Source organism: Leucopleurus acutus, assembly GCF_964270905.1.
Source record: "Leucopleurus acutus genome assembly, chromosome: 7".
NCBI classification, from domain to species: domain Eukaryota; kingdom Metazoa; phylum Chordata; class Mammalia; order Artiodactyla; family Delphinidae; genus Leucopleurus; species Leucopleurus acutus.
The window spans coordinates 85,960,231-85,987,516 of record NC_139150.1 but is presented as its reverse complement, the minus strand read 5'-3'; the positions used below and the strand labels follow the sequence as shown (position 1 = coordinate 85,987,516).

General features: G+C 44.7%; 1 protein-coding gene across 2 annotated transcripts in view; it reads right to left on the bottom strand.

Moving 5' to 3' along the window:
- Positions 1–26,377, bottom strand: part of LOC309964462 (aminopeptidase O-like) — a 154,340-nt gene extending 127,963 nt beyond the window's left edge. For both annotated transcript variants that reach the window (XM_082843479.1, XM_082843480.1), the window contains exons 1-2: positions 24,391–26,377; positions 19,835–19,941 (exon numbers count right to left, since the gene is read on the bottom strand). In XM_082843479.1, coding sequence (XP_082699605.1) covers positions 19,835–19,941; positions 24,391–24,633 — 350 coding nt within the window. In that variant the 5' untranslated portion in view covers positions 24,634–26,377. The remainder of the gene's footprint in view (positions 1–19,834; positions 19,942–24,390) is intronic.
- Between the last annotated feature and the right edge of the window lie 909 nt (positions 26,378–27,286).

Here is a 27,286-nt window from a genome sequence, read left to right as displayed (position 1 = left end):
TTTTGATAGGAAAGCCTGCCAGACACCTTGGGGGGAGGAAGACTTCTCAGTGTCAACCTGAATTCAAACCAGTTTTCCCAGCCCCAAGACAGACAGAGTTGCTGTGAGTTTCTTTTGCCCTTGAGCTCTGAATGGAGACTGTTAGAAGGGGAGGAACACAGAAGACCAACCTAAATCTCTGCTCCAAAGGCTAGCTTCCAGGCTCAAGTTTCAGATGACGACTTTAGTTGGTGCTTTCTTCCTCTGACTAAAAATGTCCTTCCAGAAAGTATCTCTCTCTTACTCTCCTCTTCCACCCTCTCCAAGCGTTCAAGAAAATTCTTTTACGCTGACAGCATCCAAGGCAAATGTACAAGTCCCCAAGAGATTCCTTTTAAAGTAGACATGGTACGGGAGAGGGCAGTGCCCAGGCGAGCTTCGTGAGAAATCAAAGGGGGCGGTTTTTATGAGGAAAAGATACTCCACAAGTGGAAAAAGGGTGACTTCCATTTCGGTGCTATTCTGGTTCTCGTGATACCACTTACTCCATGTCTGCGCAGGGAGACAAAGCGCAGAGAGAAAGCAGGAAACAAATGAACTACCACGACCTACGATAATAGATGACTCTCACAGGTGAATGAAAGAAGTCACACCCCAAAAGACTACATACAGATGTATGACTCCAGTTAAATGAAGCCAAAGAACACGCAAAACAGATCTAGGACGATACAGATCAGAATAATGGTTACCTTTGGGAGAGAGTGTTAACAGAGTGGGGAAAAAAGAGGAAAGTTTCTGGGACGGTGGGATTAACTCTATGTTAATCTGAGTGGTGCTTTCGTGAGGATAAATAGTAGAAATCTACTGAGCCATCTAGAAATATCTGTGCACTATAGTGTATATATATTTCCATTAAAAAGTTAAGAAAAAATAGATGCACATGAAACAGTACACATTTTGTGAGAATAAAATGGAATCAGTCTAGAAAAGGGGCTTTGCTGTTCCTGTGCCATGAACACATGACTAGGGTTAACTAAGCTCTCTACACCTGAGGACCAATTAAATAAAAAACTTTTTAAGGACATTGTAAGAGGCAGGTAGAACTGTGGCAAATACAATTGGCTCAGTCTACTCCCATTCTCATCCACCTTCTTTCTTGCCACTTGTACAATTAAGTCTAAAAATGTAAACACTCACTTTCCAGGTGTCCTTGAAGCTACAGAGAGTCAGAAGACATAGTCCAGGCCAATGAGACAAAAACAGATGTCTGCTGTAGTTGGGAGTGGGGTTCTGGGAAAGCTTTTGCTTTCTTTACAAAAGGGGAAATATGACTAGTACTATTCCTCTTTCCCCCAAACATGGTGGATGGAGCTGCAGCAGCCACTTTGCAATCACGAGGCAGCAAATCAACATGCTATGGAGACCCGGATGGAATGAAAGAAGGTAAACAGTCTTTAATAGTCTTTGATTCAGTCTTTGATTCAGCTGCTGGCCAGCCCAAGACTGCCTGCCTTCACACTCACTGTATGAGAAAAGTAACCCCTATTTGTTTAAGTCAACGTTGCTTTACTATTCTATTAGTTGAAGCCAGATTCATTCCTAACAGATGGAGAATTGAACCAATACTAATAGCTACCATTCCTGTTATCTCCCTGTGCCAGGTACTCTGCCAAGCTTTTTATGTATCATGTCCTTCTACCTTCACAAGAACCTGTGGGGCAGGTACTGTGATGATGCCCATTTAAAAGTGGAGGAAAGTGAGGCCTGGAGACGACCACAAAGCTAGTTAGTGGCAGAAATGAGGCTAGAACCCGGGTCCGTGGAACACCAAAGTCCTTGCTGCATTCTGGGGCTTCCCCAAGATCCAGGCCCCCACCTCGGTTTTGCCAAAAACTAAGTGGAGAACCTCAGACAACATGTTTACTCCCCCTTACGCTCAACTTCCTCACCTGTAAGGAGTGTGATGAGGCTCAGATAACATAAAAGCACTTTGTAACGTAAAAGTGTTAAGTATCTCTTCAACATTTTACACCAGTGTTTATTTCCTTGGCTGGAATACATGGAATGTGAGAGATCAAGTTACCAAGGTCGTTTGGGCTTAAATGCCCTTGGTTTCTGTTGTACCTGGCACCAAATGTAACAACCGAGATTAGCGTGACCTTCCCCTGCCCACCTCCTTGCTTTTCCACTGCACTCACAGAAGCAATATGGACATTTAAAAAGCTGTCAGATGGCAGTGATATTTGATCCACATGATTTGATTTGGAATCAAACCTCCTGAAGAAAGAACCGATTCTGCAGGGCTATCACCAAGGGTGGGATCTGAGAAAACGCCTCTGAAAGGTGCTCAGGCATGTCAGCCTGGGTCTGAACACCTACTGCTCTGCCACAGCCCAGACGGGCTGGCTGCCAGCATTCTCTGTCTTGTACTCCTTGGCAGTAAAAGTGAGAGCCACGAGACAGCTTCATCTATAAACTTGCCACTGCAGTGCTTGAGCCGGGGATGAAGCATCCCAGAAATGAGACAGAAAGGGATTAATCAGCATTCTCACATCCCTGCTCTATCAGTGGCAGCTGCCCTGCAAGGTTTCAGGGTCCGGGAGCAGGGCCTCACTCACCCCGAAGTAACAGACGAAGTTAAATACTACCTTTGTGGAGACCCCTGGAGACCTCTGAGCTCCAAATGCACAAGTGAGATCTCCTGGGGAAGCAGCATAACACACTGGGTTAAGAATCTTGACTCTGCCACTTAAGTGCCACGTAATCTTGAGTGAGTCAGGCAACCCATAAAGGCCAGTTTTCATCTGTAAAAAGGAGACAATGATAGTGACCGTGGCACCTCATTAGGCTGTTGCAGTGTCTAAAAGTGCTTAGCCAGAGTGCCTGTTGGCATTTTGTAAGCACAATATAAATGATGCTAATCTCACATAATGAATACTGATTGGGGTCAGGGAGTACCAGCTAAGCCTTCCTCTGACAGGCAAAGACGTTAGAAAAACATCACCCTATAGTTACATGTGTACGATGTTATCGTTGGGGGAAGCAAGGGGAAGGGTACACGGGAACTCTATGATTTTAGCAACTACTTGCGAGTCTAAAATTATTCCAAAATAAAAAGCATTTTTTAAAAAGACTAGGCACATAAATGTGGCTGTACACCTTCTCTTTCCGAGACCCCCGATTTGGAGCATAAACCTTTCAGGGGCTGGTCTGTAAGCCTGCTCCTTGTGGCATCATCATCAGAAAACACATAAAAAGAAACAACAAATTTCAGGTGTTGCTTAAAATTCTAGAAAGCTAGGTATGGGTGTATTCCTGACACCCCCCCGCCCCCCAGTCTATACCACTCTGTGAAAAGATTACTAAAATTTTGGGTGAAAAATGGAGGCGGAATGATTGAAAGTACAGGAATTTTATGTCCTCCATTTGTTTTCGCAACAATTTTTCCATCTATAAAATGTGTATAATGAACACTGCCTTGCCTTTGGGCAGTGCTACCAAAGAGAACTGGACAAAAGGCTGTGCACACCTTTAACTGATGAAGCTGTATCGTGTCAAAGCTACTGGTGTTTGGCAAGTTTGATTATCTGTGTGCTTTTCACAATGGATTTAACAGCTACCCAGCATGAAGGTTTTTCCCATCGGGGACCATTATCCTATAGCAAACACAGCAAGATGTCACTCCGGTGCTGAAAAAGGCAATTGATAAAATGATTTAAGACAGAAAGAAACATCTCTCCAAGGAGCCACAGGAAAGTGAAGAAGGTCTAATCTGTCCCCTGATGGTGAAAGGAGAAGTCAGCTGCTGACGAGGGTGACATGAAAAGACGGTCGTTAGAACTGCGGACAACACAAAAAACTCCTCAAATTTTGCTAAGCAGGGCTGGGAAACGAACGGTGAAACTTAGAAAAGCAGGAAGTAATGAGCATTAATAAAAAAAACCAAAATAGTCCTCAGGTTTTGAACGGCCATAAATCAGAAATTCCTTTCTAAGAAATGAAATCTCCCAAAAAGAAAAAAACATGGAACACACTAATACAATAGTCTGAGCAGTATATCATCATATTCAACACACCAAGAGGTCATTTGCACATGTTTTCAAAGGAGAGGAAGAAGAAAACAGAGAGCAAGGAGTGCCCCGGAGGTTTCTGATAAGGTGGGTTGTCCGAGGACATGCACGAAAGAGGAAAGGGGGGGGGGGTACTGGAGAAAGCTCACTACAAGAGCTGGGAAGCAGGAAAATCATTGCCAGGAAGGCAGAAATTCAGAACGAGCCGGTGCTAAGGGAGAGTGCCCAGGACAACAAAAAGGGCTTTTGAAGTGATGTTTGGAGCCTAAAGAAGACCAGGTGTTAAGAGGTGACAGAACGAAGAGAACTACTTGACTCCACTTTGCTTCAACTTTCCTGCCAAGGAGAATACTTTTCAAACTATACATGGTAGAACAAGCACTGTTATGTGGGAACTGACGTTTCATACTTGGGAACTGATCCTTGGTACCGGTGGAGAGGGCGCCTTCATCCTTTAAAGGAGTTCTGACTCCAGGCCCAGGTGAGGGACATGCCACAGCCTGGAAAGCTTCCATCTGCAATATCACAGGCCTCTGGAGGCATCAAATCATGGAGACGATGGGAAGGGGGCTGATGGAGATAGACAAATGTCATTCTGATTGCAAAGGAAGAGGGAATAAGAGGAGGGGAGGCAGAATTTGTGACTAGGTATTGAACAGATAGTTTGTGAGCACTTAGAAAATGATGGACTGCAAGGAGGTCGCATGGGATCTTGAGGGCCACTTCCAGAAATTCACTGTGGGTATCAGGCGTCCTGACTTCCGGCAGCTGGCAGAATGGATGTGGTGGTTAGCATATGGTGGCTGTTTCATGGCTTTATGGAAGGTTCAGAAACAGAACCCCGAGGCTGTTGATTAATTACTTGCTATAACCAGGAGGGAGTCCTTAGGGCTGTGCCCAAGGAATGAAGACTTATTGGCTTAACAGATTTGCAAATAAGTCGAGTCTGGAAGTCTAGCTGACAGCATCTACAGTCCAGTCAAGAAGAGCAACCACAGGCTGGGATGAGGATCCAAAATTAATAAAAACAATAGTTAGTAAGGACAAAGAGGCTTTTAAAAGTTAGTATCTACCTATGAAAAAGATTTGGTATATTAAATTGTCTGTAAACTCAACATGTAGCAAGAGGTGAATGATGTGGCTTCCAAAACAATAAACACAATAGTAGGTGGATTGACAGCAGCAATGAGATGTAACGGGAAGTCCTCCTGGGAACGGGGCAGACGTCATGGAAGCTGGGCTCTGGAGCCAGACTTGCCTCCGCTTGCACCCTGGCTCTGCCACTCCCTAGCGGTAGAAAGGTGGTCAATTGCTATATGCATCTGTTTCCTCATCTATGAAATGCGGAGGAAGACGGTACTAGTACCTATCTCATAGGGCCATTTTGAGGATTAAATGAGACAAATGTACATAGAGTGCTTCGAATAATGTTTGGCGCCTCGGAAGCACTCAATGAATGTAACTAAGGAGAAAAAAATGCATGGGAGTTGAAATGCTCAGACTGCCCTGGGAAGGTGTATGATACTAGGTTTAAAAATGAAATATGGTGTATATGTGAGCGCTTTCAACTAATCCTATTAATGCCTGTCCTTTCTTTTCTGGATTATCCAGATCAAGGGAAGCAATAATAGTTACACTCTTCACAGGTGTAACCTCAAACAGAGTGCTATATTCAGTTCAGGTGTCACATCTGGAGAAGGCCATTGTCAACAAAGAGAACAACAGGGAACCAAGCCCGAGAAGGGAACCGTTCTCCCAACCCTGTGACCTAGTGACTAGAAAAGGAAAGACAATGGTCTTCAGACATGTGGACTGTTTGTGTGAGAACAAGGAGAATCCTGGGCAACTCTGGAGGTAAGGGCTAAGAGGACAGGGCAGACTTCATAGGGAGGCAGCTTCCAGCCCAATCCAAGGAAGCCCATTCTAAGGTAAGCCGTTCCCATGGGGAAGCTGCCGCTTGCTGAGGCAGTGAGATCTGGATGCTGGGAATACTCAGGAAGAAGCTAGGTGGCTGTCTGTCAGGGATACGGAAGGCTAGGCAAAGTCACTTTTAAGGCCCTTTCTGACCCTAATAGTCTATGATTGAATGAGACAAGAGAGCCCAGAGTATATTTAAGCTGCAGCATTTAGAAGTAAAACATCATTCATCCACTGCAGGGGAGTCAATAAGTTTGCTCTGCAGCCTTGGGTTTGCTAAATCCACCAAGGGTGATTTTCATTAAAAAAAAAAAAAAAAAAAAAAAACCTAAATGAATTAGAGGAACCATAACTGAATTTTATTCAACCACATATATTCAGGGATAGACTTAGCTAGAGAGTATAGAATCCAAGCGATACAAGGCTCTCGTTATCTTTTTTACAGGGTTGTGTCTGAGAGGTGCCTATGCAATATACCTGAACTAGTATCCTCATAAGCCAGGTTAAAAAGCGCTAAGGTGATCATAATGACATAATAATGTCAGTCTGCTCCAGACATTCAGAACACAGGAACATACAGAACCTGAAAGTTACAGGAAGCAAAAGGAGAAAGGGTAAAAATGGAAAACTTTTCTTATGATGTGTCAAAAAAAACTCCATGACTTTATCTTGGAAAGAGGCGAATGAGACAAATGCTGACTTCATTTTACAAGGGGAGATTAGAAGCACGTTTTGAACACTAACAGCATGTGTGGTGCTGTGTGCTGAGATAATGGGAAGGATCGTCTCATCTTATGACTCAAAGAGGAGCAGATGGTCTGTGGGAGCTGGAGAAGGACTTTTCCCTCCTCGGTGGAGGATGGCACAGTGCTGGGGACTTAGAGGTGGCAGCGGGTGGAGGGCCTGCGTGAGTTTGAAGCCCAACACGCACCAGGATGTAAAACAGGACGAATAGTTGGGAGAGCAGCTCTGTTCTCAGTCTTGTGGGCAACTGTGTACTATATTTAGGTCTTACATTTAACATTCTCACATTAACTCTTCAACACAGTATGGTTTGTAAAAGCAAAAAACTGGAAATTACCAACATGTCCAATGGTTAACAAATGGTTAGTCAGTCATGGAGTGTTCATACCCTGGAATATTCTGGAGCAGTTTAAAAAAAGGACCTGCATGCATCGATAACAGAACAATAGTCAGGATTACAGGGGGTGGAAAAAACTAACACACACACTGGTGCATATACACTTGTACTTGAGGGATGCTTTCTTGGAAGTGAATCATCTCTCTGCGGGGTTGTTATACCACAGACACTATGGAGATGTCTTCCTGGCATCCAGCACTGGAAATGGCTCCTTAAGTCTCATCCAATGCCCTGAGGACAGCAGTTGCCTGCTGCCATACTTTCTTCTTCCATCTCTCCTTGGACAATTGCTGGTCAACCCTGCTAAGGCTACAGTGATGTTATAAAACATCCAATGATTTCTATCAATCCCTCTCTTTTTCAAACAATTGAGATATAACTTACATATCATAAAATTCACCTTTTTAAACATGTAAAATTAGGTGGTTTTTAGTATATTCACAAGGTTGTGCAACCATCACCAGTACCTAATTCCAGAACATTTTCATCATCCCCAAAAGAAACCCTATAAGCAGTTACTTTCCATTTTCTCCTCCTCCCCCAGCCCCTGGTAACCATTAATCTACTTCTTTTCTCTATAGATTTGCCTATTCTGGATGTTTCAGATAAATGGAATCATACAACATGTTGCCTTTTGTGTCTAGCTTCTTTCAGATAGCAAAGTGTTTTCAAGATTCATCCATTTTTGTAGCACATATCAGTAGTTCAATTCCTTCTTATGGCATCCATTGTATGAGTATAACACATTTTGTTTACCAATTCATCCCTTACTGGATGTGGGTTGTTTCCACCTTTTGGCTATTAAAGATAATGCTTCTATGAACATTCATGTACATGTTTTTGTATGGACTTACGTTTCCAGGTCTCGTATATACCTAGAAGTGGAATTGCTGGTTTGTATGGTAACTCTACGTTTAACCTTCTGAGGATCTGCTGGACTGCTTTCCAAAGGAGCTGCATCATTTTACATTCCTGCCAACAGTGTATAAGGGTTCTAATTTCTCCAAATCCTCACTAACATTTGTTCTTATCTGTCTTTTTCATTATAGCTATTCTAGTAGGTATGAAGTGGTATTTCAATGAGGCTTTGATTTGCATTTCTCTGATGGCTAATAATGTCAAGCATTTTATGTACTTATTGGCCATTTGTTTATCTTCTATGGAGAAATGTCTATTTAGATCCTTTAACCATTTTTAAATTGGGTTATTTGTCTTTTCATTGTTGAGTTGTAAGTGTTCTTTATATATCCTGGATACAAGTCCCTCAGATATATGATTTGCAAATATTTTCTCCCACTCTGTGTTGTCTTTTCACTTTCTTGATAGAGTCCTTTGAAGCACAAAAGTGTGAAATTTTGATAAAGTTCAATTTATTGATATTTTTCCCTTTGATTTTTGACCCTTTTTAGGTGTCATATCTAAGAAACTGTTACCTAAACCAAGTTCATGTAGACTTATAGCTATGGCTTTTTTCCTAATAGTTTTATAGTTTTAGCTCTTACATTTAGGTCTTTGATCTATGTTGAGTCAATTCTTGTATGTGGTATGAAGCAGAGGGTCTAACTTCATTCTTCTGCATGCGTATCCAGTTGTCCCATGAACATTTGTAGAAAAGAATATTCTTTCTCCCATTGAATAGTTCTGGCACCCTTGTCAAAAACCAACTGACCATAAATGAAAGGGTTTGTTTTTAGACTCTCAGTTTTATTCCATTGATCTATATGTCTGTCCTTATGCCAGTACCACGTTGTCCTGAGTACAGTAGCTTTGCAGTAAGTATTCAAACTGAGAAGTATGAGTACGCCACCTTTGTTCTTCTTCTTCAAGATTGTTTTGACTATTCTGGGTCCCTTGAATTTCCATGTGAATCTTAGGATCAGCTTGTCCATTTTTGCAAAAAAAAACAAGGCCACTGAAATTGTAACAGGGATTATACTGGATCTGTAGATCAGTGTAGGGAGGACTGCATCTTAAGGACCCTAAGTCTTCCAATTTGTGAACACAAGATGCTTTTCCAATTTTTTAGTTCTTCTTTAATTTCTTTCAACAGTGTTTTGTAGTTTCCAGTATACATTTTGCTCTTCTTTTGTTAAATGTATTCCTAAGTATTTTATCAGTTTTGATGTTATTATAAATGAATATATTTTTAATCTCCTTTTCAGATTATTTATAGCTAGTGTATAGAAACACAACTGTCTTGATGAATAAAGAAGGTGTGGTACACACAATGGAACATTACTCAGCCATAACAAAGAATGGATTAATGCCATTTGCAGCAACATGGATGGACCTAGAGATTATCATACTAAGTGAAGTAAGTCAGATAAAGACAAACATCATATGATATTACTTATATGTGGAATCTTAAAAATAGTACAAATGAACTTATTTACAGAACAGAAAGAGACTCACAGACACAGAAAACAAATGTATGGTTACCAAAGGGGAAGTTGGGGAGAGGGATAAATTGGGAATTCAGGATTAGCAGATACACACTACCATATACAAAATAGATGAACAACAGGATTTATTGTATAGCACAGGGAACTATATTCAATATCTTGTAATTAACCAAAATGGCAGACAATAGAAAAAAAAGAATATAGATGTATATATGTGTGTGTGTGTGTGTGTGTGTGTGTGTGTGTGTGTATAACTGAATCACTTTGCTGTACACCTGAAACTAACACAATATTCAATTAAAAAAAAGAAGCACAACTGTCTTTTGTATGTTGCTCTTGTATCTTGCAATCTTACTGAACTTGTTTATTAGTTTTAACAGTGTTTGGGGGAGGATTCCTTCCTTCGGATTTTCTATATATAAGATTATGTCATCTGCAAAAAGACAGTTTTACTTCTTCCTTTCCAACGTGGATGTCTTTTATTTCACTTTCTTGCCTAATTGCCTTGGCTAGACCCTCCAGTACAATGTTTAACAGAAATACAATTCCTCTTTTTTATCCCTTCTTTCCTCAACCACTGACTTGAAAGGGGGAGGAGTCCCTATAAAACTGGATTTTAATATGTAGAAAGAAGTTTTTCTTACTACATATTAAAGACATTATGTGTCTTTGAAGCAGGTTCAGTCAAATAGTTGCACAATTTTTGTCAGCTGTTCTTGGTCAAAACTATTGGCCAAAACACAATAGTTTTGGGGAGCATGGGGGAGACCTACAGGGAGTAAGCAAATAATTTGTAGAACAGAGTCAATTTAGGATTACATGAGAAAGTACTCACTGGTTGAGAGTCTTTCTGAATGGGAAACTAACACTCATTAGCCAAGAATGTGATATACATAGTGCTAGGATTGGCTGAGGGCATGAGATATCCTCCAAGGATGAGCAAAATAGGAGTGAACTATTCTAGGTTGGTTTATGGAGATGAATTACTTTTTAAGAAAATATTTCATGGGCAAATACTGTTATAATGAATCAGTGCCCCACAGGGCAGCAATACAGAAAAATTATGCACATATACTTATAAAATTTATTTTCTGAAGGATTCACAAGAAAATGCTAGCAGTGATTACCTTAGGGTGAGGACTACGGTGGTGGGGATGGAATTTTCTACTTTTCTAAACTGAAATTTCCCATGATATACTTGTATTTTTTTAAAAATGGCTAACTAAATAGTGATTATGAACAACTTTATTCCTTCTTTATGTTTTTCTATATTAAAAAAACTCTACCAAGTGTTATTGCAAAAAATGAAACACCATGTACAGTAAGCATGTTATTAGGGGCCTATAAAAGAGAATTCTACCCCTCCCTTAGAAATACCTGAGTGATGAGTAACCAGAGAATGGTCTAGAAAAATGAATAAGGAAGGGTTATTTGAGTTCAACTATTCAGGACATGTCTGTCATCTTTGCTGGGTAAAAGAAGTGAGAGCTGAGGGTGTCCCTCCAACAGGAAACAGGAACTGAGTGGGCAGCTCAAGGGGGTGGAGCTGGCCTTTGAGACAGGAAAGGACAGAGTCTGTTTCTGGCTGGCTGAGAGCCCTCAAGTTTTTCAGAAAATGCTGGCACAGGTACAGAAGCCTCCAGTCACAAAAGGGTAGAAACAGACTACACAGCCTAGCATGTGTGGTTCAAATTAAAAAAGCAAAACAAACAGCAAAAAAGAATGGACAGGGAGAATGGGGTGGAGGGGACCCCGAGCCTGAGTGATGGAGGGTAGAGGGCAGAAGTTCCAGGATACAGAGGTAGAGATTTAGGAAACTCACAGGCCAGTGCCAGTGGTCCGAGCTCAGGTTAGAACTCTTGAAGGCCATAGAGGCAAGAACGTTTTTCTTCTCAGGGCGGTAGTCAGATTCTGTATAGGGGCCAGGGAAGTGGAGCCAGAGGGGACACCAGGGTGGCCCTTATGTAGAGATTAGACCAGAAGTAGGTTCCAGGAAGGTATGAGGATCCCATTAGTCTTAGAAGGATTGCCAAGTTAATTCTTCCCTCAAGCTATTCATTTGAGCATCTTTGTTTAACGTTCAGATTTTTTTTGGTGGGGGGGATGGTTTGCTTTTAACCCTATCCTTTTCATTTGTAACCAGGCATTCTCTTGCACTTTTAAAAAAATATTCTCTTAACTTCTTAGCAAAATTAACTTTTTGAACATTCCAGCCAATTGTAAGTTTGTGAGGAGGAAAAGCAGGTGTTTCCAGGCTCTGGTTGTTAAAGAGAGACGAGCAGGATGCCTCTGTGGTTGCCATCCGGAGGGTGGCAGCAGTGAAAGAAGAGACAGAAACCAGAATGAACCAGGAGGCAGAGTGAGGCTGTCTGTGGGGGCTGTGTCCTGTGCCTCTGTCACTTGTTGGGCAAACTTTTATCAGGTGCCGGAGGCTCTAGATGACAGTATCTAACATGTGCTGAGTATTTACTATAGGTTGAACCACAGGAAATTGCCGATAATTGGTTATTTTAGATCCATCAGAATGGCAATTTCCTGTGATTCAACCTAACACATGTGTTCTAAATGATTTGCACGTACTCATGGCATCTATTCCTCACACTCACCTATAAAGTGGAAACTGTCGTGTTATTATTCCCATTCCATTCGAAGAGTCGAAAGCTCAGTATGGTCGTGTAACTCTCAAAGTCACATAGCGAGTAGTGGAGTCAGCACTGAACTCAAATCCAGGCAGTTTGTCTTCCAGGCTTGCTTAACCCTATACTACTTTCCCTGCGTTGAGAACTGAACACTGACAAGCCCTGGAGAGAGTTCAGTTCTGCATCCTCAGTTGATGTTTCTCTAAAATGAGGCAGAATAGACCGGGTCTTGGCCAAGAAGGCACTGGGACTGTTGCCCTTCACTCTGTTCAAAGTCATAACGAACTTCACAAAGCTCACATATTCAACCAGTTCCTTTATTGGGTCGATCCTTATCTGCGATCAGGGATAGCTTTACATCATATTATTAGAAGACTTCTTGAAGCTGTATTGACATTTCAATCAGTTTTGAATAACTCCAAAGTGACTCATTCAAAGCCTTATTAGGCCATCCAAGAAGAGGATTCCAAGTTCTTCTAATCTCAGGTCTGGGTTCCTGAAACAGCCATCTAATTCCATCTGACCTCTCCACTTTGTCTATCTGATCATGTGTTATCCCGAAGGCTGGGTAATCTTCCCAGAACTCCGTTGGCATTACATCATTCTTGGAACTGAAAATAGCTCCCCACCGCCTGGATGGTCACACGCAAACTCTTGAATTTGGCATCTAAGGAACTCCATTACTTAGCCTGGTCCACCTTCAGTCTCATAGGTTCATAACGGCTCTCCTCTTCAGTAAACCCATTCTCACTTAATGGACATTTCCACAGTCGATTCACTGTTTATGCCTGCCAGGCTTTGCTCACTGAGTTCCCCTCTCTTCACTGCTTTACCAGCCTCAGTGAAATTCTTTCTCACCATCCCAGCTCAAGCCTCACATCTTCCCAATGGCCCTTTCTAACTAAGCTTACCAATATTCAACTCTCAGCTCTTTGAATTCTGAGGGTGCAGCCTAGAATTTGTCTATCTATTGTCTCGTGACCAATATTTCAACTCTCTGAATAATATACAAAGAAACTCAGGGACAGAGATCATGTTGTCTGCAGCATTCAATTCTTCAATATTTATCAAGCACCCACTCAGTGCCAAGCACTGTGGTACACAGAAGCAAAGAAGACATAGTCCCTAGGTTCAGAAGGTTGATGGGTCAGAAGAGAGATGTATCAAGCTGGGCAATGTGAAAATGCTGTTTTTATAGGTTAAAAATAGTCAAATATTGGGAATTTAACACGGCTCATTCTAAATATAATTATAAAATAGTGTAGTAAGGTCATGGGTGGAGATACAAGCAGAGCATTTAGTGGGTAGAGAGGAGGGTCACCAGCTTATCCTGTCAGGGTAGGGCCTGAGACTTATGGAAGGCAGTTGTACCTGTGCTGAGTCAGAATCATCTGGAGTCATGCAACAAAGGAAGGATATTCTAAATAGAGACAATATGAAAAAAAGGCAAGGAGATAAGAAAGAACAGGCAGACAGTAGATGTTATGGGCTGAATTACATCTCTCCAAAATTTTTATGTTGAAGCCCTAAGCCTCAGTACCTTAGGATGTGACTGCATTTGGAGATAAGGCCTTTAAGAAGGAGTTAAGCTAAAATGAAGCCATTAGGTTGGACCTTTATCCAATCTGGTTGGTGTCTTTATAAGGAGAGATTAGGACATACAAAGAGACGGCAGGAGTGCAGACACACAGAGAAAAGACCAAGTGAGGACCCAAAGAGAAGGCAGCCATCTGCAAGCCAAGGAGAAACACCTCAGAAGATACCTTGATCTTGGACCTCTAGCCTCTATAACTGCAAGAAAATTAATTTCTGCTGTTTAAGCCACATACCAGTCTGTAGAATTTTGTTATGGCAGCCCTGGCAAACTAATACGGTAGGGTTCTATGACTATTTGGGGTGGCTAGAGAGTGAAGCAAAGAATGGTAAGAGAAGAGACCAGAAGAATGGGAGTGATGGTGTGCCGGGCTTCGCCTGCTGTGGAAGTTTTTCCTGGAGACAAGGGGAAACTTTTGAAGAGTTTTAAGCAAGGAGGTGGCGGAATCATAATGGGTTTTAAGTAGAGCTCCTCAGTGGCAGTGAGGAAGATGGATTTGATGGGGTTAGACTACAGGTAGAAAAAAACAAGTCACAGGATATTAGATTGGTGCCAGCAAGCCATTAAGCTCTAAACAGAGAGAGACAGTGGTATTAGGGGTGGAGAAGCGTCGAATTGAGAAAGACTTATGAGGTAAGTTCATAGTGAAGGCTTAAACCCTCCCAGGGAGAGGGAGGAATTGGACAAGTTTCCCAGGTTTCTACCTTGGATGAGTGTGTGAACTTGTGCTACCAGGGATGAGTTCAGTGCTATTGGAGGTGAGCAGATGGGAGTGGGAGAGGGGATTACCACTGTGAGATGTAGGGCAACCAGGAAGAGATGATGTCAAATGGAAAAAGTTTCCCTAGACTTGTGACCCCAGTTCATGTCCAAAGTCATGAGAGCTTCATCCTCCCTTGGTGTACAGCTCCTCCTTCCCTTCTCCCTCGTGGGCAGAGGGTTCCAAAACTCACTTATATGTGTAGCTCTATGATCTGCATCAAGGCACATTCATTTCTAGTTCTGTTTCTGGAACCAAAAAATTGTCTTTAGCTGTACTGAGACCGACAAGTTGGCACTCAGGCATCTGAGAGGTCAGGGTAGATGTGTATGCTGATGTGCTTGCAGAATCAAAGGGAGAATAGGCTGGTGGCCTCCGCCTTCCCTGTGGGACAGGAGGCAAGAGAAGGAAGAGAGCATGGGGAAGGTCTGGAATAAATACCATAGGCAAGGAGAAGGGAGCTGCCCAAGGAGGAGTGAAGGGATTTATTTATGCCTGCAGGGCCAGTGGAGACTGAAGAAGAATTCTGGGGAGTGTTCAGGCCCAGCAGTGAAGCTCTGGGCTGGAGCTTTTCCATGAGGCAGGCTTGTGCGGCTGAGAATGGACACGTTCCCACATGTGGGTGGGAAAGATTGCTATGTTCTTCAAGGACTAGAAATAAAAATTTTGAAAAAAAAATTTAAAGGTGAAAACTTCATGAATACTAGAGAAGGTTTACACATAGGCTTTTAATGGAAAAAAGTCTCACCGGTTAAATGGAATACACAGTGCTTAGGCATCATGCAAACTCACAGAACTTGTGGCGTGCACATTTCATTTTGGCTGTAGACAGAGTTACATACTTGGCGGGGGGGGGGTTCCCTATTATTATTATGGGATGTCTTTGGAACCAGGGGGCTGAGGGATTCATGAGGAAGATGGGAAAAGAGTCTGCATTTCTCTAGAATTGTATCAACTGTGGAGGCAGCAGCTAGAAAGAGCCACGTCAGACTCCGGGCTTGTCAGCGCCTACTCAACGTGATATATTTTAACGTTTTTCTCAGCACGAGCTTGACTTTAACAATGAATCCAGAAAAAGGGGGAAGTGATAATAAATCACAAACTATAAAAACCAACAGAGATTTCTTCTGACCCCGCCACCGTAGCTCTTCCATCCCGCCGGCCTGTCATGATACACTAACTGAAAACACTTAGAGGGAAGATGCTGACGCAGCTATACCCTAGAGACCAAAGGCACGGGAGCCTTTCAGAAGCCCCCTGGCATCTTCCTTGTCAAGAGTCATGGCTGCTGCACCGGACAAGAGTGGGGGGATTGGGGGAACGAATAGGGGAGAGCGAAGTGGTGGCAGCCAGGCGGGGCAGAGTGGAAGAGCAGTCACATCAGGCTTTGAAGGGCAAACGGTTCTGCCCAGGCCTGGTGGAGGGAGAGGTGAGGGAAAGTCTAGAGAGAGCCACTGGGGTCTCATCTACGGGAAAGGCATTTTAATAATTAACAAATGGGAAAAGGCATGGAGCCAGTAATGTGACCCTAGCATTTTGAAACTATGCCTCGGGAGCCTGCAGCCACATTACAGGCTCCCCAGCCAGGGAAGGCTGAGAAACCTCGGAAAACACAAGGAACTGTTTTAACCAAATGAAACTTACAAGCAGGTCAATTTAAGACACATTTGATGAGAGCCATGATTCAACACTGGATATATGGGAGGCACAAATGGAAAACAGTTCTTATAAATTACTGAAATTAGCAAGTCAGAGACAAACATCATTTTAATTTTTCTCTTCTCACTTTATCAATACCCCTCCAATAGCTATCATCAACACAATATTGAGTTTTCCTGTTTCCCTATATTGACTGAAATAATCAGACACACACTCCCATGTGTAAAAAGACAAAGATACTTTGCCCAAGGATACTTTTTTCAACCCGACCTTCATGTCCTTCCACAGTTCAAGATACCTGGAGTATTTTTTTTTTTTTAATGCAACGAAATGCTATATCAAGTTCTTTGGAGGCAGGGAGGTGGTGTAAGGAAGAGAGGATTGTTTCCATCCCCACTCTGCTCTTTATTGGCTGTATGATGTTGGACACCTTAACTGGTCTTTCGAAGCCATGAGTCACCTAAGTGAAGATGTTAAACAGCCAGCAGGAGAGGTGGGGAAGGACCAGCAGTGAGGTAGAAGGAAATCAAGGAGAGTGTGACACAGAAGCCAAGGGAAGAAAGTGTGTTTAGAAAGAGGGAGTGGTCAACCATGTTGCAAGTTGCTGCAAAGGTGGGTAGGAGAAGTTTCCATTGCCTCTGGCAACGTGAAACCAAGACTTCTAAATTGTTCTTGGTCCATCATCTGAAGACCATGGGGTATCTTAAAAGCAAGAAAGAAAAAAGATAGCATCTTTGACTACTGTATTGTTTTAAGAGACTTCTTTCCCAAGGTCTTATTTGTGTACTAAAACAAAAATCCGAGAACAAATTTTTACAACTCTGGTTCTTCCTTTCACTGTCAGTCATTTCTAGGTTCTCTGAGCCCATTTAAGGGAGAATTCTAAGGGATGGGAATAAGCTAAACCTAGACTATATAATTTGGGGCAGGTTCAGAAACATTTCCTCTTCATTGTAAGTGCATCTGATAACAATATTTTCCATACTGATGGGCAACAAATCTTTCAAATGCACTCATTTCATGGTTAGCCTAAATTTAGGCAAACACAATTTCTGAATACTAAGAAAAAGAAAAACAAATGCCATAATAAGCCTTTTAGCACAAGGTTCTAAAAATAGCGTATTCCTTTTCCCGGCTCCACACACAAAGGAAAAGCTCTTGGACATCGGAAGCTCCACGAACCCCAGAGACGAGGCTCTCCACCCATGTGCACTGACTTCCCAGGGTCCATCTGACTGCTTATAAGTTGGGAACACGTTTCACCAACTGCTGTTAATTATAGTGTCCTTACCCAAACCGACGGTCTATGGTCATACAGAACTGGGGGCATCAAAGGGACTTAGAGACTTGGAGAGTGGGGAAACTGAGTCTTGAGAGCTGGCAGGATTGGCCCAGTTATACAGCTCACACATAAGCTTGTTCCTGCATCAGCCACCTTAAAACAAACCTCCCCGATCCTCATTTCCCTCCCCTCCCGGCACAACATCTCTCACAAAGTCCACACGCAATGTCTCTGCTTCCAGACCTCCCATTCACCCCTCTAGCCACTTCAGTCGGGCTCCCTTCGCCACAGCTCATGAATTAATGCCTGCATGTCAAGGTCACCAACGCCTTTCATGCAGTCCACCCGAAGGTCACTCCTCTCCCCGCCTTACACACCCCTCAGCAGCAGCCGGCATTTCCTTTCCTGACTCCCATGACTCCCGGCATCGGGGTTTTCTCCGCACTGATTTTCCCAGCTCCTCCACGGGCCCCTCATCTTCCTCTCAACCTCGTCTCTCACTTTCCTCTCTAGCTGGTCATTTCAACGTGCTCAGAATTTTAAGTCTCCATAGGCTGAATGTTCCAGTCTCTCCAATGAGCTCCTAACTTGTAAACCTCACTGGGTTTTCAATATTGAATATCTATTTGGCATGTCAAACTTGACACATGCAAAACCGAAATCTTTATTCTTCCCTCCAAAGCCTGCCCCTCCCAAAGTCTTTACCGTCTCCCCAGATGGCATCACCACCTGTCTACTCAGCTGCTCTGGTCAAAAGCCTCAAAGTCATTCTGGACACTTGCAATTTCCTTTTCTCCACATTCAACAGACCAAAGATCTGCCAACACATGTCTTAAATAGGTCTGCTTCTTGTGTCTGCCCTGCCACAAACAGGACCTCAAACGTGGACTACTACAACCTTCTAACCCTTCTCCTGGCTTTCTGTCCGCTGCCTGCAAGCACAAGACAGATAAGGATCCTTCCGTGCTGAAGGCCCTGGGGCAGCTTCCATCGCGCTCAGGGTAAGGCTGGATGATCGAGCTCCTGCCTGCCTCTCCCCGCCCTTCTAACCACACTGCCTTCCTTTCTGCCCCTCGAGCACCAGCATGGCAAGCCCTTTCCCGCCTCAGGCCTTGATGCTCTTCAGAGAGGCATTCCCCAGCCTCTTTACTGTAAACCTCAGCGTTCCCTTCACAGAACTTCTCACCACCTGTAACTAGCTGTGCCTACAAGAGGGTCCCTGCTACGTGAAAGTTCCATGAGAGCAGGGACCCTGTCCACGTTGGCGGTGGGTGTAGCCATCCCACTGGCTGAGTGAACGGATGCTTGCACAGTGGCGCTGGGTGGGGAAGACAGGGCTCCCGGCTCCGGCTTTCCTAAACAATGGATGAGTCAGCAGACGCCAGCGCTTAGCGTGCGAGAGAGGACTTCTCCGTGGGAAGAGCGGCCACACCCTGTGCTGCCGTGCCGCACAAAGGACTGGCGAGCCTCGCTGGGGTCAGGCTGGGCTCGGCATTCCCCTCAGACTTTGGCCTCAGTGGGCAGTCCTGCAGAGAGGGGTGTTTATTTAAAAACAAACAACAACAGGACGGGTCCAGGCAGGCTTCTACCCAGGCGGTAGACTGGCCTTCAGAGCTGCCATCTAAAATGAGGGGTGATTCCCGGATGGCTGCCTTCCCACCTGTCTGATGGCAGATTCCAAAGGCTTGGCTCCAGTCAAGAGGGGACAGGAGGAAAGCATCTGTTGCCATAGCAATCACAGTGCTCCTGGGGCCGAGGCTCAAGCTTTCAGATCAACAACTATTTACAGAAGTGGAGAAGAAACAAGCAAACAGAGAGGGACAAAAAAATGGGAAAATGGCAAGAAGTAATCCTACCAGCGCTGCAAGAAACGCTCTGAAAATACAACACAGGAGCTGAGAGTAGAATCCTCCCACCAGCACAGGAGTGGCCTCCTGCCGGGACACATCCGGAACAAAAGGCCCCATTGACACAAACATCTGTTACTACTAAACACTTAGGAATCAATATTTTCTTAAAGGTTTTTTTTTTCCTTTTGGCTTTAAAGAGTTACTGTCTGCCAGGCTACCAGACCCTAACCTTCTCCAAGTCCACAGCCACCACATAAAGTAACTATTAGAACTTCAAATGAAGAATTTGGTCCCGGAAATGGCCTTGTGCTAGTTTTTTCCTGAACAGAGACACCAGGAAAATGTCAGAAGGCAAATCCAAACCCACACCCTGAAAGACTTAAAACATAACAATCACATCCCTGGGAAGATGAGTAATCTAGCCCAATTTAATTTAAAAAGGAAACACAGCAGATTTAAGAGATGGCCTGGACGTGCCTTGCAGGAAAGGAGGAGCGTGATGGGGAGGACCGGAAGGTAACGGGATCACGTAGTGCTTTACCTCAACACCTGCATATCCTCCGGGGAGTTCCGCACCTCGTCCTGGAGGCGACGCCAGCGCAGGCAAGCCCTCAGCTCCCGCTGCTCCTGGGCCTCGTGGGGGGCCAGCTGCTTGGAGCACAGACACACAAACACAAATGCTCAGGACACAGTCACTGTCGTCTTCCCGCAGAGTCGGAGCCACCACTGGAGCAGCTGGCTTTGTTTCAGGGGAGATGGCACAGACAGTCCCCGCCGCACCTTGCGCTCCATCAGAAAGGGCCTCTTAGGTCCTCAAACAAAGAACCAGTCCTCACTCCTGCGCTGCCTGTTTGGGAGGTGCCTCCTGGCCCCGGAACCTCCCCCTGCCCCCTCACCTCCACCCCTGGCCTGGAAAGAGCAGACCTCCCTAGGGAGCCATTTCCACTCTGATCCCATCCAGCCTTTTCCTGCTTTGTCTTCTTGCACAGGGTGGGAAAGGTCCCCTCCATTTACCTCCTACTTTTTCCAGCCCTCAGTTTTGTTAAGGACTGTTTACAGTGCAGCCAGCTAATGCAACCCAGATGATTCTGTTTGCGTATAACCAGAAAGAGTGCACTGCCTGGACTCACTCTTGGGGAGGGGAAGGCCATCACACCCTGCCCTACTGGTCAGAATTGGCTCCTGTCACTCGATGTGCTCACAAGGCCCCATGGCTGTAACCCCACAAGGGAGGGCAGCAGAGCATCCACTGTGGAGGGAACTGTCAGTGTCTACAGGAATTTCTGGGAATTAAAGGTCCCTAATAGTTCCCTCAACAGATATTTACTGATTCTCTGCTAGGCCCTGAGGACATAATGGACACAGCTCTGAATGTGAGGAGTCCAGGGAGACAGATAAGCACAGTAACCATCAGAATTCAGTGATGGCAGGGGTTAAGGAAGAACCCAGATGCCACCTGGCCAACCAGGGTGGTCAGAAGGCTTTCCTGAAGAGGTGTTCCCCAGGGAAAGCAGGAGCCAGCCAGGGGAGGAGGAATTTCAGGAAGATGGAAAGCATGTACAAAGCTCGTGGGGCCTGGCAAGAGTGTGAAATGTTTTAAAAATGGTGAGGGTTAGGGTCAGGCAGGGAGCAGGATGCCAGCCAGGGAGGGACAGAGGTGCCAAGTAGCTGGCAGAGGCCAGGTGATTAAGACACTGTGTGTGTCCTGTTGTCGTGGACTGAGTTGTGTTGTCCCCTTCCCCAACAAAAATCATGTGTTGAAGCCCTAATCACAGCTGTGACTGTATTTGGAGATAGGGCCTTTAAGGAGGTAATTAAGGTTAAATGAGTTCAAAAGGATGGGGCCCTAATCTAATAGGGTTGGTGTCTTTGTAGTAAGAGGAAGAGACACTAAAACTCTCTCTCCATGTGTGCACTGAGGAAAGGCCATGTGAGGACACAGTGAGAAGATGGCCCTTCCCAAGCCAGGGAAGAGAGGCCTCACCAGAAACCAAGCCTGTCAGCACCTTGGTCTTGGATTTCCAACCTCCCAAACTGCGAGAAAAACAAGTGTCTGTTGTTTAAGTCTCCTGGTCTGTGGTACTTTGTTATGGCAGACCAAGCTGACTATGACAGCTGTGAAGGAGTTTAGACTTTCTCCAAGTTGATGACAAGTTATACGATTCAACTTGCCACTAACTCAATTCACCTCTCCCTACAGAAAGCCACTCTGAGAGGAATGTGGGTTTCTATCTCCTAGTTCAAAGATTTCTCACTCCCCTTTGCTGTACTTGCTAATGCTCGGTGCTGCACAATGCAGTCTCCTGGGCAGCAAAGCAACACGGCACCCTCACGCCCTGTTCAGTGATGAAATGACCTGCTGACTGGGAGTCCCGTGAGGTGGCCCGCCCTTTCCTGCCCCAAGGAGCACTCCTCTCCTGCTTGGGAGGCTTGCTGTGAACACTTGTCAGGGACCATCAGCAGCTCAGTCTAACTCAACCTTCAAGGAAGGGGCCAGAGCAATGGATGTACTCTGGAAATGTTTCCAAACTTTGTGCTGGTTCTAGAATGGCCACTTCACTTCAGGGGTGTCCATGTTTTCACATATTGAAGACTTACTGCGTGTACCTTAAAGGATGATGAGGTGGATTGCCCCCTACTCCAGGTTAAGGGAAAAGGAGGGATAGAGAAACTTCAACTCCTACTTTCCCTTTGAGACCCACAAGAAGTCACCTCCTCCAAGAAGGCTTTCTGGATTTTCTCACACCCAGCCTCTTCTACCTGTGAACTCCCACAATATTTGGTGTTTACCTCTCTTTTCTAACTTATTTTCTTCTTCCTTCTACTGTGTGCTTTCCTTATCTTCAAACTGAGACTCTGACCTCTTTCAGAGCAGCATTGTAGTCTTATCCTTTTATCCCTACAGTTCTAGCACAGAATGGACACATGGAAGTTGTGCAGTTGTGAGATGCAGCCAGGCCAGCATCGTGCCTTTTTTGGTAGAGACAGATGTAAGGTAGGGCAGCTGGAGGGAGGACACAAGCAAAGAGATTCCAGGAGGTACAGGCAAGGGGAAGGATAAAGGGGGAGCGTTCTTCGGGGATTCAGGAGATAAAGGACAGAGAGATGATCATCAGATGCCTGACATACACCCAGGAGCATGAAGAATAGCATAAATCTGATTGTCTCAGGATGGAAGTACCTCAGGGAAGTGATGGTGAAAGAGGCACATTTCCACTAAACCTATTTAATCCTGGCTGAATGCCTACTGTGTGCAACGTGGTGGCAAAATCAAAGAGGAAGAGAACAAGAAAGGAGAACTGGTATTTCTTGGACACCCTCCACGTGTCAGGCACTGTGTTAAGCTCATTCACACACTACCCCTTTCACTCTGCAAGGTTAAGCATTCCTATACCCATTTTATAAATGAGGAAACTGAGGCTCAGGGAGGCTACATGACCTACTGTAAACAGCAAAGCTGGGATTCCAAGTCCGGTCCGACTCCAAACCCAGCCCCTTTGCTCGAGAACCTTCCAGGTGGCCTCTCTCCACAGGATTCTGTGTGGAGGGGGACACAACTATGCACACTGCTAGCTCTACAGCCAAGGTGTGAAAGGGGGAGGCTGAGTAAGACACAGCGCCACTTTGAAAGGGGTCACAGTCTAGTCGTGACGATAGAAAGAAGAAGAAAAAGGTGAGAAAAAACAGGTGGAAATCCAAAGTTTCTACAAGAGTATTATTGAACTGTGAGTGAGATGAACAGTCTGGGCTATCAAGGGAAGGTGACCTTGAGCTGCTAGTGAAAGATAAATAGGATTTCAACAGGCAGAAGGAACTTGGACAAAATCATGCAGATATGCACAAACTTGGGAATTTCAGAAAAAGTCAAGTAGGCCAGTGTGTAGAGACGGTAGGGAACAGAAGTAGCCAAATATTAGAAATTAGAAAATAAGCAGGAAGCCGGTTAGCTGCCATATCTTCCTTATTGCCGGTGGCTAATTCTTTAAAGTTGAGGTTGTAAAAAACAAAAGCCCACAGATCCATAGAACAGACTGGTGGTTGCCAGAGACAGGGGTCAGAAAGTGGGAGAAGTGGGTGAAGGGGTCAAAACGTACAATCTTCCAGATTTAAAATAAACAAGTCTTGGGGCTGTAATATACAGAAAGGTGACTATAGTTAATAACAGAGTATTGCATTTTTGGAAGTGTTGAGAGTAGATCTTAAAGTTTTCATCACAAGAAAAAAAATTATAACTATGTAAGGTGACTAATGTTAACCAGACTTGTTATAATTTCACAATGTATACAAACATAGAATTATTATGTTGTACACCCAAAACTAGTGGAAGGTTATAGGTCAATTTTACCTAAATTTAAAAATTTTTTTAAATAAAAATAAAGTTAAAAAAAAAAAAGTTGAGGTTGCAAACTGGGAGTGTGTTGACTAGGTCTGGCCTCGGTGTATGTTTGGTTTGCATAGTTTTTAAATTAGTAAATTTCACATAAAAATCCAGAGTCATAATTTCCTTTAAAAAACTAGAAGTCCACGTTGTATTGAGCCCTCCTTTCAGCATGACAGCAATCGGTTAGAGCTGAGGAGAAGCTTCCGGTTTGCCACAGTCCTTACTCTTCCCGAATCTATAACACCAACTGCTTCATTCTTTATTACTTGCCAGCAGACATCTGAGATCATGACTCTTGATTTAAAATTTCATCTCATTATTTAATAAAACAAAACACACCACAACCATCCCACAAAGGAGTGCTTGAGTATGCACAGTACCACCTTTTCTTCAAGTCTTTGCTCAGATGTCCCCTCATCAGAGAGCTTCTCTGACAAGCACCTTCTAAAACAGCACTAAACCCACCTCTCTCTATCCGGCTTCATTTTCTTGACAGTACTCATCACTACATGTTAAAGATGTAGTCGTGTGTCTGTCTCTCTCTCATCGCTAGACCATGAACCCCGTGGGGAGCAAGGACTCTCCTCCCATTTACAAAGCAAATAGGACAAGTGCCTAAGTGCATAATGAGCACTCAATACCTATCTGTTGAATAGGAAGACTCTGAGTTGAACTTGACTCTGGGTAGTGAAATGCTTAGTGCACTTGAAACCTACCTGCTGCGCCTTGGCCCAGAATACATCTTCCAAGTGAGTGGCGAACCCTTCACTGAGCCACTCTTCCGTCCAGTCACGGGCCCCGATAGCCAGGCCAAACCAGGCGTGAGCAATTTCATGGCAGAGACGGGTCCCACAGAACTGGCTCATTCCAGTCAAGGTGCTCTGAGAGAGGAAGACGAGGTGTGGGCTGTGGATCATGGGGGAGAAAACACACACAGTCTTATCAGGGCCTGTCCTCATGGCCGCCCCCAGGGCTGGCTTTCTCAGCCCTGCCAGCCTGTTATTATCGTGTGCATGCTAGATCACGACCAATAGGCTCGCAGCTTAGGTGCTTTTAGAAATAAATAAAGTGGCAGTTTAAGTTCCTGGCAGAGGTTCAGGTTGCCTTTTCTGCCAAGCAGTCGTCTCCGTCATCAAGCAGCTATTACCTGTAATAAGCAACCTGCACCGAGGTTTCACACTGAAGAAATTACAAGGCGATGGAAGCACTTACCCTGAAATCTGGACTGCAAAAGAAGAGCAGGTGTGAGAATGTGAAGCCCATGCTGTCGAGACAGTGATCAAAGAAGACCCTTCAGCCAAACAATCCGCGCAGCTTACAAACAAAGTGAGAAGTCATGCAGAAGGACGGGGAAAGCTGAGAAGAATGGAACCAAACATTTCCTAGTTCAGACTGAGGGTGGTTACAGAGGCAGCAAACTCCTAGGTGCCATGGGTGGGTGAGGTTTCAAGAGACTCTGATAAAGGCTGAGTCTCTGTGAGGCCGAGATTTTCAAAGGTATCTTCTATCTATAGATGCTTATACGTTCCCATGACATAAAACTAAGCAGAGAGAGAAAGAAGGGAATTAACTCACTCAGGTGTGCAAATGGTTCCAGGGCTGGCACCAGCCTGGGAGATTTATCTAATCTCATTTCCCACACCTTCTTTTAAAACCCCAAATACCATGATTAGAATTGCATTGATGGAATGGGAAGAAGGGAGGCTGAAGAGAGAAGAGGCAAAGGAAATACCTCCTGTGCTTCCACCTTCGGTATTTCTCATTTATACAGGACTCGTTTACCGTCTTATGAATGAAGAATTTGCTCTTTAAAAAAAAGCACTCTCGGGCTTCCCTGGTGGCGCAGTGGTTGAGAGTCCGCCTGCCGATGCAGGGGACCCGGGTTCGTGCCCAGGTCCGGGAGGATCCCGCATGCCGCAGAGCGGCTGGGCCTGTGAGCCATGGCCGCTGAGCCTGTGCGTCCGGAGCCTGTGCTCCGTAACGGGAGAGGCCACAGCAGTGAGAGGCCCGCGTACCGGGGGAAAAAAAAAAAAAAAGCACTCTCCTCCATCGATTGAACAAAAGCAGTCGTGAAACCTTCCGAATTAAGAAGCTGTACACACTGGTTCGTTCCTTTAAAAGCCATGCATTTGCCATCGTGTGGGCTCTGCACAAGCCAGGACGGCTTGCGGTTTTGTCCTCTGCCCCCACGGCGGCCAGTAGAGAAAACCCCACCTGTACTTGCCTTGCACAGCATCGCCCGTTCAGCTCAGAGAGCTCAACTGAAAGCGCGGGAGTCATGTGTGCCAAAATAGACAGCTTTCATGTGAAATAATAACAGGGCAGGCGCGCAAATGAGAAGGTGTCAGCCAGGATCCCGGCAGAGTCCACCAGAAACGCCAGGAATTAAAAGTGTAGTTGGGGCATTTAGGATACAAAGGTGCGATGCAGGATGCAAACAACAGAAGTTCAGAGCACTAACTCAGGAAAAAAAAAAAAAAAGGAAGGAAGGAAGGCAGACAGGAAGGAAAGGGAAAAGGGTGAGAGGGAGGGAAGGAGGGAGGGAGGAAACAGAGGCCCAGGAGCTAAACTTCCTCTTCCTGAGAAAGTGGCCCCATGGAGAAGACAAACTGCAAAACCTGGCATTTTCAGGTAAATAACCCTTTGCTCTGGCATGTGCAGCACTGCAAAGAAAAGCCACAGAAATGTACCAAGTAAATAACATTCCAGACATACTGCTGGCAGCACTTCACCCTTTTGGCTAAAGCAAAACAGAAGCAACTCCGGGCTTTGTAAACAGGCTCACAGACAGCCTGCGCTGGAAAGGTCTCCTGGCCAGAGACCCAGACGGTTCACACGCAGTTACAGAGACGGTACAGTCGAGCAGACCCCGCAGCCCAGGAAGTGTACACACGCTGATGACTGTGACATGGCAGCGAGACTGTTCACGAAGAAAAAGGCTGCCCTGTCCACGGCGACCTGCTCGCTGCTTTGTCCCAGCGTGGAAGCCGAGCCAGGCTCTTTTATGCAAATATCAAAGTCCGCAAGGGCCTGAAGGAAGGCACAAAACCAGCTGTGTGTGGGGGGATGGCATTTCATTTTCCTGTCCTGTAGTTTTTCCCCTTCAACAATCTTTGTTGTCTCCACCAGACCTCCTTCCCCACGTGTCAGTACTCTGGAGATACCACTCTGGCCTTGGCTGGGCTCAGGACAGACCCTGGCATTGCTGGAATGGTGCCTGAATTCCCACTTCCCATCCTCAATACTTTCTTCCTAGCCAGGGAGAAATGTATTTCCTCCTGTCTTCTGAGAAAGACCAAAGCTTAAACTTCCTCCTAGGTCGGAGGATGTGCGTTTCACTTGATATAAATGACACTGTTATCAGTGGAAAACATGACCTTCTCCCTGAAAAGCAATTTTCCAGTTGAGAACCAGACCCCAAATCCTCCTGCAGCGGAGTTTGTCGTCTAAGGTTGGGTTTTACCTGTGGACCATAGCTTCTATGAGCGAAATAGGTTCTTTCTTAAACTGAATTAAAAACACAGAGTAAGGTTTTGAGAACCTTTCTCAAGGGTTGTTAACAAAATTCTGGCATAAAAGGGCCCATAGAATTTTTTTTCTTGGAGAATTTCT